Consider the following 20,869-nt stretch of genomic DNA (forward strand, 5'->3'; position numbering starts at 1 on the left):
GTTGTGGCCCCTTCCGGACGCGCAGCCTCAGCGGCCATGGCCCACGGGCCCAGCCGCTCCACGGCATGTGGGATCTTCCCGGACCGGGGCACGAACCCGTGTCCCCTGCATCGGCAGGCGGACTCTCAACCACTGCGCCACCAGGGAAGCCCCTTAGTCAGTTTTGAATAGAGGTTGTGAAAGCAGACAACCATGTCTTGTTTCTGATCTTAAGGAGGATAGCATTCTGTCTTTCACTATTAGGTCTGATGTTAGCCATGAGTTTTTCATAAATGTCCTTTATCAGGTTGAGGGAGTTCTCTTCCTTTTTTTTTTTTTTAATTTTATTTTTTGGCCGCACCGTGTGCATGTGGGATCTTAGTTCCCCAACCAGGGATCAGACCCGTGCCCCCTGCAGTGGAAGGGCAGAGTCTTAACCACTAGACCACCAGGGAAGTCCCGAGGGAGTTCCTTTCTGTTCCTAGTTTGTTGAGTGTTTTTATTTTGGAATGGTGTTGGATTTTGTCAAAGCATTTTTCTGTTTCTGTTGAGATGATCAAGTGGGTTTTATGCTTTAATGCAGTATAGCACATTGACTGATTTGCAGATATTACACCAACCTTGCATTCCTAGGATAAATTCTACCTTAGTAATGGTGTATTATTCCTTTTATATGCTGTTGCTTTCAGCATATGATACAGTTGACCCTTGAACAATGTGGGTTTGAATTGCATGGGTCTACTTATATGTGGATTGTTTTTCAATAACTGCTTACTGCACCATCTATGGTTGGTTGAATCCATGAATGCAGAACTGTGGATATGGAACCTTAGTTATGGAACTGCACATATGGAGGGCTGACTGTAAAGTTATATGTGGATTTTCAACTGCAAGGAGGGTCAGTGCCCCAAACCCCCATGTTGTTCAAGGGTCACCTGTATTTTGTTGAGGATTTTTGTGTCTATATTAAAAGGGATATTAGTCTGTATAGTCATACCTCGGTATCCATGGGGAATTGGTTCCAGGACCTCCTGTAGATACCAAAGTCTGTGGAAGCTCAAGTCCTTTATATAAAATGGTGGAGTCAACTCTTCATATCTGTGGGCTCTACATCTGTGGATATGGAGGGCTGACTGTAGTTTTCTCTTGATGTCTTTGCCTGGTTTTGAAATCAGGGTAATGCTGGTGTCATAGAATTTTTTTTTCTGTTATTTGGAAGAGTTTGTGAAGGATTGGTATTAATTCTACGTTAAATGTTCAGTAAAATTCACTGGTAGAGCCATTAGGCATGGGCTTTTCTTTGTGGGGAGTTGGAAGCATTAAATTTTAGATGATTGTATGCATCACACTTCTCATTTTCTGTTCATTTGATCATACAGAAGGATCCATATCCTGACCTGTTGTTTCCTCATTCAGAGTTGTAGGTGTTTGTAAATAATGCAGATTCCTCACTTAACATTAAACATAGTCTGACACTCATGAGTAATACTTTTTTTTTTTTTTTTAACCAGTACGTGGGCCTCTCACTGTTGTGGCCTCTCCCGTTGCAGAGCACAGGCTCCGGACGCGCAGGCCCAGCAGCCATGGCTCACGGGCCCAGCCGCTCCGCAGCATGTGGTATCTTCCCGGACCAGGGCACAAACCTGTGTCCGCTGTACCGGCAGGCGGACTCTGAACCACTGCGCCACCAGGGAAGCCCAATGAGTAATACTTTTTTCCTGAACTCCCATGGCACTTTATCTGTATGTCTCTTAAGTGACTTCCCATGTGTGCTTTTTATTGTGGTTATTTATGTTTGAGCCTTAAATTCCCTATTAGACTAAATTCTCTGAAGGAAATATGTTTTTCTACACTACACTTAGAGTTGAGCAATTGAATAGCTGAATGAGTGAAATGTTGCTTTAATATTCATGTGAAAATAGCATCTCCATTCTTTTTTTGGTCTTATTTCTGTCTTTTAAAATCTTATGGAGTTTATTTATTTGGCCTGATCCTACTATTTGTGCCATAGCTCTGCAAATTATCAGTGTAGCCTGTAGCTCTGATTCAGTAAATCACATTCAGTCGTAATAGGTTTGGGTTACAGATTGCCTGAGTTATGGGGGAGTGCAGGTGGGAATGCCAGTTATTTTGTTACCTTAATACTTGGCCTTTTATGTGAGCTACAGCCTATAACCTGCTACAGACTGTCTTTAGTCCTTTAAATGCTTTAAAGCTATAGTTGTTCCCATAAGAGCTGTACCTTTACTCAGCCTTTTCTGTGCTAGTATTGATAAATTTAGGAATTACTTCTTTTTTTTTAAAATTTATTTATTTTTATTTAATTTATTTTATTTTTGGCTGCACTGGGTCTTCGTTGCTGTGCGCCGGCTTTCTCTAGTTGCGGAGAGCAGGGGCTACTCTTCCTTGCGGTGCGCGGGCTTCTTATTGCGGTTGCTTGTCCTGTTGCGGAGCACGGGCTCTAGAGTGCAGGCTCAGTAGTTGTGGCACATGGGCTCAGTAGTTGTGGCTCGCGGGCTCTAGAGTGCAGGCTCAGTAGTTGTGGCGCTCGGGTTTAGTTGCTCCGTGGCATGTGGGATCTTCCTGGACCAGGGCTTGAACCCATGTCCCCTGCATTGGCAGGCGGATTCTTAACCACTACCCCACCAGGGAAGCCAGGAATTACTTCTTAAAGGCAGTTATGATTGAACTCTCTTTAGATATCTGACTAATTCAGTGATTCTCAATCTGCTGTTCTCTGAGATATTTCCATGAATATTTTGCTGTAGAATGGTCAAATAAGTTGGGAATTTCTCTTGGAGAGAGACTAAGAGCACATTAGCATATTGAAGACTAAAGAGTCTTAAGTCTGACTTCAATGCATTAATATTTTTAATATTCATGGTCATTTGTTAATATCTTGAGGTCGTACTCAGAGAAGCAAACTTTGGGAAATGCTTCTCTAAATGATTGGTATGAAACCAATTTGGGGTAGCATTTATAAAGAGAAATCAGAAGTGAAAATAGAGTTAAGTATGGAAAGTCTAAATGTGTAGGTCTTAAGACAGATACTTAATGGTCATAATTGTGACTGACTATTTTATTAGGTGGTCATGATATATCATGTTCTTAACCATTGCTGTTAGGAAAAAAAGATTAAAAAAAATTAAAATCCAAGCTAAAAACAGTTTCTTAGACTAGGCTACCGTTTGAACGGTGCCTCTTAGCTCATCTCTATTCAGAGATAGGGTGGATTTCCCTCCAAGTGGGTATCTTTGTTAGACTTTTCATTTGGAGGAAGATGGAAATTCTGTCCTCAGCTAAGAATTGGCAGTTGACGCAGGTGTCCTTCAGGTTCTTGTCTAGAAGTAACACCTTGATCTCTCACCTCCCTATATTTATCTAGGCTTGCCTGAGAGACAAATTTTAAGGAGGATTCCCTGAAAGATACTCAGTTCATGCAGTCTCCTATTCTTGTTCAACAAGGATGGATAATGAATGATTGAACACATTCTGCTTAAGTTACCCGACTTTTGTTATCTTTTGATTTGTCTTATTTAAACTTTTGTCCCCAAATCATGTGTCCAGGATATGAGTAGAGACCTATGGTCATTGACTACAGATTGTCTTTATACAGAAAGTAACATTAGAACTAGAGTTTTGTAGCCTTGACATTTAAGACTGTGCTTTGAAAAGCAAATTAATATGGTCATTTGTAAATATCAGAACCAAATAGATTCATGAGATAGGGACTCTTTGCCCAAATAGTTTAGTAAGTTTGTTTAGTAAGGGAGCTAAGGTGTGCATGTATACAGTTAATTGACTGTAAGATCATACAAGTGTCATGCTTTCCATAAATAACCATGCAGATGTTCAAAGAAGAGAATAGTCTTAGCTAAGAATAATCTAAAAGTGTTTCCTGGAACAGTGTATTTCACTCATTTTGTCTTTGAAGGATTTCATTTCAGCTTGGTGAGACTTCTCTTTCAGAGATGTTATTCATAGGATAAGGGCAAGACAGCATCCATAAAGGCATAGCAGTAATTAGAGAGTGCAAAGCAGTTCAGTCCAGGACCATATATGGATACAGGTAGGTAAGTTTGAGTATGATTTGAAGGCAGATACTTTACCATGGATATCAAGCTTAGTCAGGGGACCTAAAGGGTGATCATAGTCCAGTTGCAGGATAATCAGGATTAAAGAGCCAGAGTTCAGGGTATGGACCAGGCCAATCAATGGTGAATTGCTCTAACATCATGTATTAATCCTTTGAAATGGCAGTAAGAGCCTGTGGTTGGAGGAGTTTTAAAGAGCTCTTCACGTGAATATTGGGATGGATCTGAGAGGAAGTTACGAGACATTTTCAGGGTATTCTTAATTTGTGTCAAGTATAGGGAAATAGTAAAATTGGAAAAGTAGCTTGAAGCCAGATGATAAAGGTCTTTGAATCTCTGGTTGAGGAATTTAGACTTCATTGGATTTTGGAAAGCTATTGTGGGATAACAACATAATCAGAGTGATGTTTTGGAAATACTGATCTGGAAGTAGCTGCAAAGATGGATCAGAGGGAGAAGTACCTGGAGGTGGGAAGCCAAATTAGGCAGCAGTAGTCTGGGTGTGTGAGTACATGTGAATGTACTTAATGGCACTGAATTTTCTACTTACAAATGATTAAAGTGGTAAATTTTATGTTATGTATATTTTACAACAGTAAAAATCTAATCAAGCACTTTAAAAATATTCCTTGACTCTCCAGATATCATCATAAGACTTATTCTTGTGGAGATATGTCATAAACTTCATGCACCTCCTCCTTTAGCCTTGTGGAAATAAGAAAGTGCTATTTCATGATTGCTATTTCAACTATCAATGGTGATATGCTACAGAGGTGATTCTGGGAGAATCAGACTATAGGATTGATGTGTACTTGGTGTCACAGGGGGCACATTGAGCATTGTAAGACCATACAAGTAACTCTGATCTTTCCTGGACAAATTGGTTTTGACTTCATGTTATTATGCAGCCCAGATACTGAGGAATTATTTTAAAAAGTAGTTCCTTTTGGGCTTCCCTGGTGGCTCAGTGGTTGAGAGTCCGCCTGCCGATGCAGGGGACACGGGTTCGTGCCCCAGTCCGGGAAGATCCCACATGCCGCGGAGCGGCTGGGCCCGTGAACCGTGGCCGCTGAGCCTGCGTGTCCGGAGCCTGTGCTCCGCAACCGGAGAGGCCACAACAGTGAGAGGCCCGCGTACCGCAAAAAAAAAAAAAAAAAAAAGAAAAAAAGTAGTTCCTTTTGAATCACCCAGTATTTCTTTGTAGTCATACCTTCATACCACCTTAATTAGGACCATTTTATTATCAGCTAAATTAAGTAGAGCATAATATCAATTTTTAAAAATAAATTTATTTTATTATTATTTTTATTTTTGGCTGCACTGGGTCTTTGTTTTTGTCACGCGGGCTTCCTCTAGTTGTGGCAAGCGGGGGCTGCTCTTCGTTGCAGTGCGTGAGCTTCTCATTGTGGTGGCTTCTCTTGTTGCGGAGCACGGGCTCTAGGCGCGCGGCCTTCAGTAGTTGTGGCACGCAGGATCAGTAGTTGCGGCTCGCGGGCTCTAGAGCACAGGGTCAGTAGAGGCACACGGGCTTAGTTACTCCATGGCATGTGGGATCTTCCCGCACCAGGGCTCAAACCTGTGTCCCCTGAATTGTCAGGTGGATTCTTAACCACTACGCCGCCAGGGAAGCCTGAGCATAATATGAGTTATTTTGTAATAAAATCTTAGGAGGGTGCCAAGCAACAATTTTTTTTCATTTTTTCATTCAACTACAGATGATTTACAATATTGTGTTAGTTTCAGGTGTACAGCATAGTGGTTCAGTTTCACATACACACACACACACACACACACACACACACAATAAATCCTGGTTGTTTATCTATTTTAATTTAGTGGTGTGTATCTGTTAATCCCATACTCCAAACTTATCCACCTCCCCCCTTTCCCCTTTGGTAACCATAAATTTGATTTCTATGTCCCTTGCCCCTTTGGTAACCATAAGTTTGTTTTCTGTGTCTGTGAGTCTGTTTCTGTTTTGTAAATAAGTTCATTTGTATTATTTTTTAGATTCCATGTGTAAGTGATGGCATGTAATATTTGTCTTTCTCTATTTGACTTCACTAGTATGATAATCTCTAGGTCCATCCATGTTGCTGCAAATAGCAATATTTCACTCTTTCTGGCTGAATAATATTCCATTGTTTATGTATACTACATCTTCTTTTTTTTTTTTTTTTTTTTTTTTTTTGCAGTACGCGGGCCTCGCACTGCTGTGACCTCTCCCGTTGTGTAGCACAGGCTCCAGATGCGCAGGCTCAGCGGCCATGGCTCACGGGCCCAGCCGCTCCGCGGCATGTGGGATCTTCCCGGACTGGGGCACGAACCCACGTCCCCTGCATCGGCAGGTGGACTCTCAACCACTGCGCCACCAGCGAAGCCCCGAATCTTCTTTATCCATTGATCTGTTGCTTCCATGTCTTGGCTATTATAAATAGTGCTACTATGAACATTGGGGTGCATGTATCTTTTTGAATTAGAATTTTTGTCTTTTCCGGATATATGCCCAAGTGTGGGATTGCTGGATCATATGGTAACTTTATTTTTAGTTTTTTAAGGAACCTCCATCCAACAGTGTAGGAGGGTTCCCTTTTCTCCACACCCTCTCCAGCATTTATTATTTGTAGACTTTTTGATGATGGCCATTCTGATGGGTATGAGGTGATACCTCATTGTAGTTTTGATTTGCATTTCTCTGATAATTAGCATTGTTGAGCATCTTTTTGTGTTCCTGTTGGCCACCTGTATGCCTTCTTTGGAGGAATGTCTGTTTAGGTCTTCCAAGCAGCAATTTTATATGCTTTAATTTGTATGTATGTGTATCAAGATGAATTATATGTATTCTCTAAGGTAGTTTTGCTTTATTTTTAAAACCAAGTTTCTTTGAAATCTTCTGGAATGGGTACCTGTTAGGTCTCATTTTGAAAAGTAGAATTTATTGAAGTCCTTTATAAAAGACTTTTATTAAAAAGTCTTTTATAAAGACTTTTATAAAAAGTATTTAAAGTATTTTTTTTTTTTAGTTAGTTTTGGCTGTGTTGGGTCTGAAAGGCTGCGCGTGGGCTTTATTTTTAGTTGCGGCAAGCAGGGGCTACTCTTCCTTGCATTGTGTGGGCTTCTCATTGCGGTGGCCTCTCTTGTTGTAGAGCATGAGCTCTAGGTGCGCGGGCTTCAGTAGCTGTGGCTCATGGGCTCTAGAGTGCATGCAGGCTCAGTAGTTGTGGCGCATGGAGCTGCATGTGGTTTCTTCCCGGACCAGGGCTCGAATCCATATCCCCTGCATTGGCAGGCGGATTCTCAACCACTGCACCACCAGGGAAGCCCTAAAGTATTTTTTAACCTCTTTTTTCTTTAACTGTTCCCAAGATTGATATTTTATATACCATGAAATTCACCTCATTTAAATGTACAATTCAGTGATTTTTAGCAAAATTACAAAATTGTGCAAACATCACCACAATGTGGATTTACATTTCTACCTCCCCTAAAAAAGATCTCTAGTATCCATTGGTAGTCACTCCCCCTTTGTACCCCCAGTGAACCACTGATCTACCTTTTGTCTCTATAGATTTCCTTTTCTGGATATTTCATATAAATGGAATTCTACAGTATGTGGTCTTTTATGTCTGACTTCTTTTACTTAACATAAAATTTTGAGGTTCGTTCATGTTATTGCATGTATCAATTGTTTATTCCTTTTTATTGCTGAATAGTATTCCATTGTCCAGACATGCCATATTTTATTTATCCATTCACCATTTGATGGACATTTAGATTATTTCACTTTTTGACTATTATGAATAATACTGCTGTGAACATTCACATAAAAGGCTTTGAGTGGTGGACATGTGTTTTTATTTCTCTTGAATAGATAACTGGGAGAGGAAGTGCTAGATCATATGGTAACTATATTCAAATTTTCAAGCAACTACCAAACTTGTCTATAGTGGCTATAATATTTTACATTTTCACCAGCAATGTATGAGGGTTTCAGTTCCACATCTTCCCCCAACAATTGTTTTTGTCTTTTTACTGTAGCTGTTCTAGTGAGTATAAAGTGGTATCCCTCTGTAATTTTAATTTGCAATTTTTGATGTTGAGCATCTCCATGTGCCTGTTAAGCCATTTGTATATCCTCTTTGGTAAAATGTCTGTTCAAAGTCTTTTGCCCATTTTTTAGTTATCTTCTTACTGAGTTGTAAGAGTTCTTTATAAATACATATCTAAAGTCATGAGGATTTTTTTTTGTCTTGTAGAAGTTTTATATTTTGGGGTTTTACACCTGGGTCTCTGATCCATTTTGAGTTAATTTTTGTGCATGGTATGAGGTAATGGTTTAAATTCAACTTTTTTTTTTTTTTAAAGTGAGAAAAGGACCTATTTCATTGGTCACTGTGCAGATTTTTTTTTTAATTAATTAATTTATTTATTTATTTTTGGCTGTGTTGGGTCTTCGTTTCTGTGCGAGGGCTTTCTCTAGTTGCAGCAATCGGGGGCCGCTCTTCATCGCATTGTGTGGGCCTCTCACTATCGTGGCCTCTCTTGTTGCGGAGCACAGGCTCCAGATGTGCAGGCTCAGTAGTTGTGGCTCACGGGCCTAGTTGCTCCGCGGCATGTGGGATCTTCCCAGACCAGGGATTGAACCTGTGTCTCCTGCGTTGGCAGGAGGATTCTTAACCACTGTGCCACCAGGGAAACCCCTAAATTCAACTTTTATATGTGTTATATATTCAGTTGTCCAGCACAGTTTGTTGAAGACTGTCCTTTCCCCCATTGAAATTGCCTTGGCACCTTCATTGAAAATTAATTGATCATAAATGTAAGGGTTTATTTCTGGATATTTCAGGTCTATTTCATTGGTCTGTGTGGTTATCCTTATGCCAGTACCACACTGTCCTGGTGACTGTAGCTTTATGATATATTTAAAATCAGAAAGTATAAGTGAGTAAGCCCTGTACTTTTTCAAAATTATTTTGACTATTCTAATTCCTTTGTGTGTCCATATAAATTTAATAATCAGCTTGTCAATTTTTGGGGAAAAAAAAGCCTACTAGGAGTTTAATAGGGATTATGTTGAATCTGTGGCTGAATTGGGAGAGAATTTTTAACATTCTCTTAAGGAGAAAGATTGTATTAGGAAATTTTTAAAATCTGTAATAAAAAGAGAAGACAACTCAAGATAAAGATGTTCTGGTTTCCTTTAAAGATTATACCTTAATTTATTAGATTATGAACTTTTACAAGTAATTTACTATTTATTGAGTACTCACTGTATGTCAGATGATGGGCTGATTGCTCTGTGTTATCCCATTATTTAATCTTGGCTCGGCCCCTTAACTCTTTAAAGATAACCAGTTATAAGGAAGAAGATGCTACATGAAAGACAGTTGGGGGGAAGGTTGTTAACACTGATTGATTCTCTAGTGAAGATGTTCTTAGTCTAACATTGTCCTTAACAACATAAGGTAGCAAAGAGAATGCTCAGGTTTCTCACCCTCACTTTTATTCTCTTTGTTCCAGTTTTCTAAATCATCTCTAAATCTTTATACTATATGACATGTTTATAAGGGATTGTAAAATACTCTGCCAGTATATCTATTCCCTTGTAAGTGGACTACCTCACACATATGTATGAATGTAAATACGAAGTGAAAAAGGGAGCAGCTGTTTTGAAGGGTGATGCTGAGAACATGTGCTCCTCTGTGAGGTGTACAACAGTGAACTTGTGGTACAGATTTGGATAGTTGTGAGTAATTATTAATTGTAAGATGAAAGAGAATTGAGTATATATTTTAAGGCACTGCTTCAAAAAAGTATCAAGAATTTTCATTGTGACAGGTGACAGTATTTCTAGTTTGGTGTTTTTCTCATCCTTTTAACGTCTGCATTTGCATTAGGAGGCAATGCCTAACAAGAACTTCATCATGGTCTTTCTGTAGACTGCTGTATTCTCTTCTTGTGTCTAGAAGGTCTGATTTCTCTTCATATTGATAGCAAGCAGGCAAAATAAAGGGAGAATGAATAGCATTTCATCTTTCACTACTTATCTCCATTCTGCAGCCGTGCAGTCGGAAACCCTTGTGCATGAAGACAGATTTGTTCTATGGCCTCGGAGTTGGGTGCCGGGGACGATGGCGGCTTCACTGAGCTGGCAAAGCCCCTCTATCTTCAGTACCTGGAGAGGGCCCTCCGGTTGGACCATTTCCTGCGACAAACATCAGCCATCTTCAACAGGAATATTTCTAGGTATGGTATCCCATATTCCCAATATAACGTTTCACCACATTTCTGATTCCCATCATTCCTGTAGATTTTATGGTTAAAGTATCTTTTATGGGTTTTGGGATGTTTGATTTTTTTTTTTCCTTCTTTCTTTCAAATAAAATACAGTCAGCTTAATCAGAGGATCAATTTCTTCTGTAAAGTGTTCAGTCTGCTAACCATAAATTATAATATTTTGCTGGGTCGGCTGTTATTGTGGATTCACCATTCTTCAATTTATAGTGATGAAAGTGAAGATGGACTGGATGACAATAATCCTTTATTACCCCAATCTGGGGATCCCTTGATACAAGTTAAGGAAGAACCTCCAAATTCATTGCTTGGTGAGACTTCTGGAGCAAGTAGTTCTGGAATGTTAAACACATATTCATTGAATGGAGTTCTACAGTCAGGTCAGTGTGGTGTGAGATCCCTCTTTGGACTATCAGTTCTTTTGGGGCAAGTGTCCTTTCATTTTTTTATTCTTTATGTTTCTTTACACAGAAACAAAATCTGACAAAGGGAATTTATATAACTTCTCTAAGTTGAAGAAAAGCAGAAAGTGGCTAAAGGTAAGAGATAAGGCAGAATGTTTATAATTCAAATAACCTACTAAAATTACAAATAGAAGGAGAGGTTACTGACTAATTATGGCACATTGGCAGAGATTTTCCTAGACATGAGTCTTTTATTCTGGGTGTGGTTGGTTTTTTTTTTTGTTTGTTTGTTTTTTGTGGTACGTGGGCCTCTAACTGTTGTGGCCTCTCCCGTTGCGGAGCACAGGCTCCGGACGCGCAGGCTCAGCGGCCATGGCTCACGGGCCCAGCCGCTCCGCAGCATGTGGGATCTTCCCGGACCGGGGCACGAACCCGTGTCCCCTGCATCGGCAGGCGGACTCTCAACCACTGCGCCACCAGGGAAGCCCTGGGTGTGGTTTTTTAAGAGATTATAGAGAAAAATCTAGAGGACTCAACGAAGTTCATTTTAGCAAACATTTTTGGGAATGAAGCCCTATACTGAGCAAGGGAGTACAGAAATATATCAGATAAGATCCTTGCTCTCACTGGCTTGTAATCAGGATTATTAATCTGTTTTTTTTTTATTAGTCACTGAGTAGTTCATTCATTCAACAGGTGTTGATTGGCACGTACTGCCTTGGGAGATACTATTGTAGATAGATAGAGTTCCTGCCCTGAGGAGCTTACATTCTAATGTAGGGAGGCAGTGAGTAAGCCTGTAAATAAGAAATAAATACAGTTTCTTTAAAGAGGTAACATTTCAACTGATTGCTGAATGATCAGAAGGAACTATGTGAAGGTTTAAGATAAGAGCATTTCAATCAGAAGGAACAATGGCAGAAGTCCTGAGAAAGGAAGCAACTTGGTATGTTTGGGGAAGAAAGGAGGTTGGTATAGCTGGAGCACAGTAAATGAGAGGATAGTTGAAACTGAGGTTATTAGCTGATCACGTTGGGCCTTGTACACTATGTTACGGAATTTGTATTTTAACTCTTGTTACAGTGCTAAGCAGTTGGAGTGTTTGTAAGCAAGGCAGTGACAATCTCATTTATACTCTTACAAGATTACTGTCATTAGCTAGACTGAATTAAGGTTAGCATTTCTTTTATTGAAACTAATTATTTCTCTATTTTATACTTTTCTTATGAAGAGCTCAAAGTAATTTAAAGGTAGTCTATTATTTTTATCACCAGCCCCTTTAAAACGCTCATGTGGAAAAGGCCTGATTAGCTTCACATCAATGAGGTTTTAAACTGTTGGGAATGCAGTAACCTTATGCTTGGCCATCACATTTTAAAAAATTGAGATGTAATTCACATGCCATAAAATCTACCCTTTTAAAGTGTATAATTTAATAATTTTTAGTACTTTCATAAAGTTAATACAGCCATTACCACTATCTAATTCCAGAACATTTTCAACACTCCAGGAAGAAACTCTGTTCATTAACAGTCACCCTTTCTCTACTTTCCCCAGCCCTTGGGAGCCACTAACCTGTTTTCTGTCTCTGTGGATTTGCCTATCCTGGACATTTCATATAAATGAAAACATAAAATATGGCCTTTTATGTCTGGCTTCTTTTACTTAGCATAATATTTTCAAGGTTCATTCGTGTTGTGGCACATGTCGGTACTACTTCCTTCATTTTAATGGCTGAATAATTCTTCGTTATCTGGATAATACCACATTTTGTTTATCCATTCATCAGTTAATGGATTTTGGGGTTGTTTCCCCTTTATTAGGCATCACAGCTTGTTTTCTGTATTATATCTTTATGCCCTATAGTAGCTTTTTAGGTTTTGTTTAGTTTTTTGCCTTGGTATTTGACATTTATTTAAATTACCTTATGTGTAGCGTATGTACTAAGTGAAATTTAGCCTTGTTGCTGTTGATAGCATTTCTCATGTTTTGGCGCTCTTTCATTCGTGACTACTAGGTTTAATTGGTATCTTTTTGTTTTTTAGATGAATTGGTAAAGAATAGTATAAGGGAAACTGGAATGACTATCCTCCAGCTGTTTTTGTCATTGTTTTGGGATCTGGAAAAAACCCTTGGATTATAAAAGGAATTGCTTCATATCAGAGGTTCCATTTCCATTTCCTCCCTTTTTCAGAGCATTCTGCTAAGTGATGAATCCAGTGAGGCAGATTCTCAGAGTGAAGACAATGATGAAGAAGAAGAAGAAGAAGAAGAAGAACTCAATCTCAGCAGAGAAGAACTTCATAATATGTTGCGACTGCACAAATATAAGAAACTTCACCAGAATAAGTATAGTAAAGACAAGGAGGTAAGGGTTTCAGGAGAAATCTCAGATTTTCATGCTGGGTATTTACCCTCTGGTTTATATTAATTGAAAATACATCATTTTAACTTTATATTTAGGTGGTGGTTGTGGTTGTTCTGATAATTGAAATATACTTCACATACCAAAAAAATTCAGCCTTTTAATGTACACAGTTCAGTTGGTCTTAGTATATTCATAGAGTTTGTAACTATCATCACTTTCTAATTTTGGAACATTTTCTCACCCCAAAAAGAAATCTCATTTCTCTTAGCTCTTGCCCCTCATTCTCTTTCGTTCTTTCTTTCTTTTTTTTTTTGAATTTTTTACATTTTTAAATTTTTTGCCATGTGGCTTGCAGGATCTCAGTTCCCCTACCAGGGATTGAACCTGGGCCACAGCAGTGAACGTCTGGAATCCTAACCACTAGGCCAGCAGGGAACTCCCCCCCCTCATTCTCTTCATTCCCCTCAGCCCCAGACAGTCATCAGTCCACCATTTGTCTCTATAAATGTGCCTATTCTAGACCCTTCATACAAATGGAACAACATATGTCCAGCTTCTCTCGCTTAGCATAAGGTTTTCAGGGTTCATTCATGTTGTAGCATGTATTAGTACCTCATTCCATTTTATTACCAAATAATATTCCATTGTATGGACGTAGTGCGTTTTACTTATCCATGCATCATTTGATGAACTAATTGAATTGCTTCTACTTTTTGGGTTTTATGGATTGTAGCTATGAATAGTGACTTGTTTCACTTTTTGGCTCGTATGAATAATGCTGCCCTGAAGATTTGTGTGCAGATTTTCGGTGTGGACAGGTATTTTTATTTCTCTTGGGTATATACCAAGGAAAAGAATTGCTGGGTCATATGATAAAACTATGCTTACCCTTTGGGGGAACTGTCAGGCTGTTTTCCAAAGCAGCTGCACCATTTAAAATTCTTGTGGTTGCTTTTTAATGCAGTTGTTCTTTGGAAGTGTTCCTATCTTGGAAAAACTCCCTTTCTTCACATACTAACATTAGATTGATGATAGTTTTATGTGGCAACTATTTGAATGGTGTTACAAACGCCTTCTGATTTTTGTCAGGAGTGTAGCACTTTGTACATAATGAGCAATAGAATATTTGAAGACCTAAAACATTCCAGCAATTAGTTAAGGTCCAAAGTCAGTTCAGAAAGCTTTGAATAATATGCTAAAAGTTATAAACCTGTAGAAGTAATAAATAGTAAGATGTATGAAGATGTATGACTTTTGACTTAGACAAGGAGTTCCTTTTTAAAGTACAGTGCTAAGGCAGTTGGTGCTCAAAATACTTGGTCTTCTTAAAATTGAAGTAAAAGCCACATGTGGGAAAGTCCACAGATTTTAAGTTTACAGCTGTGTGAATGCTTTAACAGAGGACCTTGTAATAGTTCTCCATGTCACTCTTCTATCCTAGTTTCAGTCTTTGAACAACTCATTTGCCTGTAATTCAGGAAAGAGATTCTGCAGTGGACTATCTAATTTTATTTATCTTCGTATTTACCCGTTAGTAATAGGTCAGACAAAATTTGAGCTTTGGAGGTCAATTTGAATGAAATGTTTGAAAAGATTAAGTACTCTCTAGACAGAAAAAAAATAGATTATTCATATGTTAGAATTCTGGTAACAAAGACACTATGTATAATATTGTCAGACTCTTAGTGGGAAATGAAGAGAGAAGACTTCAGAGATTGAAGAATTGTCATGGCTGGGGACTATTCAAACTAAATATAAGGCTAAGAGCTGGGAAAGCAGGCATTAGAAACCTTAGTAAATCTGGGGACCTATCGGTAGTAGAAGTATTGTTTATTTCTTGTTGATGAATTGAAGAGGAGACCTTTCTGCAATGATAAATATGTGTCAGGACAAAGTAAATATTCTGGTGGAGAATCAGAATCATGAAGGTTTTTTTTTTTTGTTTATTTGTTTTTTTAAGTTATTTTCAACAACTTTCCATGTGCATAGCTAATGAACCCATTTTGTTCTGAAGTTAAGGAAATAATTCACTTTGATGTATTAAACGTTTATTGGTCTCTTTGTGGGAAGGATACTGTATGTAGGAATTATGTTTTTTCTCTGGATCAGCTTTCTTTAATAAAGATAATTTGAAGGCTGTGCTGTAGGAAAGACAGGCCCTTCTAAACATCACTGTCTTTGCCTACTTCAGTTGCAGCAATACCAATACTACAGTGCAGGACTGCTCTCCACATATGACCCTTTCTATGAGCAGCAACGGCACCTTCTTGGACCCAAAAAAAAGAAATTCAAGGAAGAAAAGAAACTTAAAGGTGAGGATATTGACCTGCCTTCTACCTTTACTCATTCTTAGTTCCAGGTACGTTTGGGCTTTGAACATAATCCATGTAGTAGAAATTTGCTTTATCTGAAAAACCCTAGTCTCCCTTATTCGATTACTAGTTGTAAATAGTATTAAATTTATTTTGTATTTGGTTTATGATCTATTCTAGAATTATGAAGACATGAGAACTATAGATTCTTTGCCAGAGATTTAAGCCAATTAGGTTATTCCTTTTTTTCTTCTACATACTCTCCAAATATTGAAAATGTTCTGGGACAGAAAGAAGTTAGTTATACACAGGGAAGTATGTAGAGTCACCTGAAGTATTTGGAATAAGTTATCATTGTTGCTGTATGTAGTGATTTAAAATAGACACCTCCTGATGATCTTCTGTAGTGCTTGTTTGCACGTTTGCCAGGAAATGTGTTTTCCTCTCTGAGTTCCAAGCAGCTGGAAGTCAGGAAGGAAATAGGAAAGGAAAGTTTTAGACTATCTGTACTAGGCAGATTTTATTCCCCTAAAGGCATGAACTCTGTACAGAAACACTCTTTTCAGCCTTCTTCCCTTATTTCTTCCACATCCTCCTTGTTTATCTCAGTATTTTCTCATCCTTCCACCCTCCCTCTCAAACTAGATTTTTGTTTCATGTGCAGTTTTCTTTTCACAGGTCTCAGTGTCATATCAGTTAATGCATTTTTTTTCTTTCTCTGTTATTTTTCTTTAGTCACCTTACATTGCTACCAAGTAGAAAAGTTTCCTTCCTCTGATCATGACTTGAGCTCATGATACTTCATAAGCCTCCTTTCCTATTGTTGGGTTCAAAAGAAATACAGTTCTTAGGTTCTCTTCTATTTCTCTTTCATGTAAACAGAGGGAGTATCCAGTGTTCTTTTTTGAGGTAGTGTTAGCTTCTTCTTGGAATATTCATGGACCTGAATAGATAAAAGGAGAAACATTGCCAGTCTCAGTGGAATGAGAAAAGAACCTTGATTTTTCTTAAAGTGATGAGGTTGTTTTGTGACTTTCTCCTGTGGAAGGGAAGAAATGCAACCTTCTGAGAGTCTGTTTCCTTTGCAGCTAAGTTGAAAAAAGTGAAGAAAAAAAGGCGAAGGGATGAAGAACTTTCCTCTGAAGAATCCCCTCGTCGCCACCACCACCAGACCAAAGTCTTTGCCAAGTTCTCTCATGATGCACCTCCTCCTGGCACCAAGAAGAAGCACTTATCCATTGAGCAGCTCAATGCCCGTCGCAGGAAAGTATGGCTCAGCATTGTGAAAAAGGAACTACCAAAGGTAAGTGAGTGCCTCCAGATAGAATGGTTTCTCTGCCTGCCCTCCAAAGAGAAGCTGTGAGAGGTAGATACCTTCACACGGTTCAGAAAGAAAACTAATCTTTTGGAATTAGGAAAATCCTGAATAGTACTCTCTTCAGTTAACTGATTTTCTAGAATTTTATCAAAATACATGAGATAATTGTTGTGTTATGCTCCTTGGCCAAACAAATGGAGGGAAACCTCTTTGAGGAATGCAGTTTTCTTACATAAAGAAATAGAGATTTGACAGCAAATTGATAGGTCATAATGCAGGAAATTAAAATAAAATGATGGACGTGTGTTTCTTAGACTTTATAAACATTTGGATGTTACTGAATAATCACAGGTATTAGAAGAAAATGTGAATGATTTAGGAAAAACATGTATAAGCATTCATTTTGCTCTTTTAATTTGCTTGAATGTTTTGATATACTAATTTCAAACTTAAAAGTTGCAGGAATAATGTCTGTATACCCTATTTATTTATTTATTTGTTTATTTATTTATTTATGGCTGTGTCGGGTCTTAGTTGCAGCATGCGGAATCTTTGTTGTGGTGCGCAGGCTCCTCTCTAGTTGTGGCGTGCAGGCTCCAGAGTGCGTGGGCTCTGTAGTTGCTGCACGCGGGCTCTCTAGTCGTGGTGTGTGGGCTTAGTTGCCCCGAGGCATGTGGTATCTTAGTTCCCTGACCAGGGATCGTACCAGCGTCCCTGCTTTGCAAGACCAGTTCTTAACCACTGGACCACCAAGTCCCCTTATACTGTTTACTTAGATTCACCAGTGGTTTGCATTTTACCCAGTTAATTGCTTCATTATAAATTGAGTGCAATCTTAATAGACATATGAACAGGATATTTTATGAATTTAGAGAAGATGATTCTAAACTCAATGTGGAAAAAGTCAGTATGCGAGAATTGCTAGGGAAACAGTAAAAAAAGCCTTCCCAAACATTAAAACATACTATAAAATCTCTACAATTAGAACAGTATGGTACTGACACATGAATGGGCAGATAGATCAGTAGTACCTTTAATAAATGGTGTTGGGACAACGAGGTAGCCATTTTGTAAAAGATAAAATTAGGTCTGTATCTCACACATATACTCCAAATGGATTTGGCATCTCAGTGTAAAAAAAAGAAATCATACAAATATTAGAATAAAACGACTGCATTTCTATCTAACGTTTGTGTAGGAAAAGAGTTTCTAACTATGATTCAATATCCAGAGGTAATAAAAAAAATACTCTTAAATTTGGCCACATAAAAATAAATTTTTGCATGACAAAAGACAACTGACAGGGGCTTCCCTGGTGGCGCAGTGGTTGAGAGTCTGCCTGCCGATGCAGGGGACACGGGTTCGTGCCCCGGTCTGGGAAGATCCCACATGCCGCGGAGCGGCTGGGCCTGTGCACCATGGCTGCTGAGCCTGTGCGTCCGGAGCCTGTGCTCCGCAACGGGAGAGGCCACAACAGTGAGAGGCCTGCATACCGCAAAAAAAAAAAAAAAAAGACAACTGACAAACCGGCAGATATTATTTTTTTTAATTTTTAATTTTTAAAATTTATTTTTGGCTGTGTTGGGTCTTTGCTGCTGCATGCGGGCTTTCTCTAGTTGCGGCGAGCGGGGGCTACTCTTTGTTGCGGTGTATGGGCTTCTCGTTTTGCAGAGCACAAGCTCTAGGTGTGCGGGCTTCAGTAGTTGTGGCACACAGGCTTAATTGCTCCGCTGCATGTGGGATTTTCCCGTACCAGGGCTTGAACCCATGTCCCCGGCATTGGCAGGCGTATTCTTAACCACTGCGCCACCAGGGAAGTCTGCATTATTTACATTGAATACTACAGTCAAAGGGCTGTTACCTCTAATAATATGGAAAGAACTATTAAAAATTGAGGGACAGGGACTTCCCTGGTGGTCCAGTGGGTAAGACTCTGTGCTCCCAATGCAGGGGACTTGGGTTCGATCCCTGGTTGGGGAACTAGATATGCCACACTTAAGAGTTCACATGCCACAACTAAGAAGCCCACATGCTGCAACTAAAGATCCCACATGCCACAACTAAACATGCCACAACGAAGATCCTGCATGCCTCAACTAAGACCCAGTGCAGCCAAAATAAATAAATATTAAAAAAAAAAAATGGAGGGACAAATGACCACAGATTCAGTAGACAAATGGGAAAATGTCAAGAATAGACAGTTAGCAAAGAAAGATATAAAAATGGCTCTAAAACATATTAAAAAGGTTCAAAGTCTCTCATAATTGGGGTAATACAAATTAAAATAACACTTAGACACTATTTGTCACCTATCACACTGGCAAAAATTTAAAAATATGACAACACATTCTGTTAAGGAGCCTGTGGGGAAGCAGGTGCTCTCATAAATTACTGATAGGAATACAAATTAGGACTGTGTTGTGGGGTAAGTTGGCAACACCTAGCAATCTACAGATGCACTTACCTTTAAAATCAGCACTACCAGTTCTAGGAATCTACCTTAAAGCTAAAGCAACCATACACGAATACATGTAAACAAAGTTATTCATTGTAGCATTATGTGTAATTGCAAAATAACAGAAACAATCTAAATGTTCATACATGGGCCTTGAATTAAACGATGGTAGATCTATCCAGTGGATTATTATACTGCTGTTAAAAATAAAGAATGAAGAAGACCTCCCTGAACTGATTTGAAGTAATTTCGAGGACATACAGTTAAGTGAAAGAGGCAAAACACAAAAAAGTAAGTATACCCTTCATGTAAGAATAAAGGGAATACAAGAAAGTACACAAATATCTGCTAATTCATTCAAAAGAAATTCAAGAAGGATGAAGCAGAAATTAAAGTGATTGATTCCTTATAGAGGGCAAGTGGGAAAAGGGTGGAAAGGAGGGAAGGAATGGGAACAGGGTAGCAAGGATGAGGAGGAAGGAGTCTTTGAGTATATTTTGTATGAGGCTGACTTTTAGAACCATAGTAATGTTTCACAGATTTCTGATATACCTCCAGTATTAAACCAACCAGGATGTGGGTGGAGAGTGAGGTTGGGGGGATGTGTGGTCAAAATGGAATAAAAGTAGGAACAAATGAACTTAACTGTATTAGAAATGAGTAACATGATCAAGTTGCAGGGAGTGGGGAAGAAAGAACTCATCTAAGTAACTGAGGAGAACATTATTTTGATTGGATATGTAAGGCTAAAGACTGATGGAACTATGCGTAAATGCCATGATTGACATAGTAAAAGTGTTTCTCATAGGGTAATGAATAGGTTAGCAATTTTGAAACTACTTTATGTGTATACTAGGATTGAACAAATAAGTAAATATATTGTAGATGAGCCAGTTTCTCACTGCTGGAGAAAGAAGTTATAAGTAAGGAGAAGGGGAAAGCTAAAATGAAGCCCATGAAGTTTGACTGGGATCAGAGGTATCAGTATAAATTCATGGTTTCATATATATATACACACATACAGATAGATAACTGAAATATACTTGGGTGTGTATGCATGGATTAGCATGCATATGTATATTTTTTCTGGTTCTGTTTGCTGAGAGGGCCTAGAAGCAGTGACACCCCAGTAACAATGAAGATACCTGGCAACCAGGTCGTGATTTCTTACTTACTTATTTATTTGTTTTTGGTTGTGTTGCATCTTCGTTGCTGCGAGCGGGCTTTCTCTAGTTGCGGAGAGCGGGGGCTACTCCTCGTCGCGGTGCGTGGGCTTCTCATTGTAGTGGCTTCTCTTGTCACGGAGCACACCTCTAGGTGCGCGGGCTTCAGTAGTTGTGGCACACGGGTTTAGTTGCTCTGTGGCATGTGGGATCTTCCCAGACCAGGGATCGAACCCATGTCACCTGCATTGGCAGGCGGATTTTTAACCACTGCACCACCAGGGAAGTCCCTGGGTCTTGATTTCTAAACAACTTTTATTCTCTAATAAGAGGAACCAAGGCTCCTTGAAGAAGTACCTTATTCCAGAACTCAGCAGGGAAAATACAAAATGAACCTTGGGGAATTTTCTGGCGGTCCAGTGGTTAGGACTTTGTGCTTTCACTGCCGGGGCCCGGGTTCAACCCCTGGTCAGGGAACTAAG

General features: G+C 39.1%; 1 protein-coding gene across 2 annotated transcripts in view; it reads left to right on the forward strand.

Moving 5' to 3' along the window:
- The window catches only part of INO80 (INO80 complex ATPase subunit), a 131,773-nt gene that overhangs the window by 19,095 nt on the left and 91,809 nt on the right, over positions 1-20,869 (forward strand). For both annotated transcript variants that reach the window (XM_030842983.2, XM_030842984.2), the window contains exons 2-7: positions 10,134-10,319; positions 10,578-10,747; positions 10,839-10,906; positions 12,966-13,139; positions 15,331-15,451; positions 16,540-16,754. In XM_030842983.2, coding sequence (XP_030698843.1) covers positions 10,177-10,319; positions 10,578-10,747; positions 10,839-10,906; positions 12,966-13,139; positions 15,331-15,451; positions 16,540-16,754 — 891 coding nt within the window. In that variant the 5' untranslated portion in view covers positions 10,134-10,176. The remainder of the gene's footprint in view (positions 1-10,133; positions 10,320-10,577; positions 10,748-10,838; positions 10,907-12,965; positions 13,140-15,330; positions 15,452-16,539; positions 16,755-20,869) is intronic.

The sequence above is a fragment of the Globicephala melas genome, chromosome 2 (genome assembly GCF_963455315.2).
Source record: "Globicephala melas chromosome 2, mGloMel1.2, whole genome shotgun sequence".
In the NCBI taxonomy this organism is placed as follows: domain Eukaryota; kingdom Metazoa; phylum Chordata; class Mammalia; order Artiodactyla; family Delphinidae; genus Globicephala; species Globicephala melas.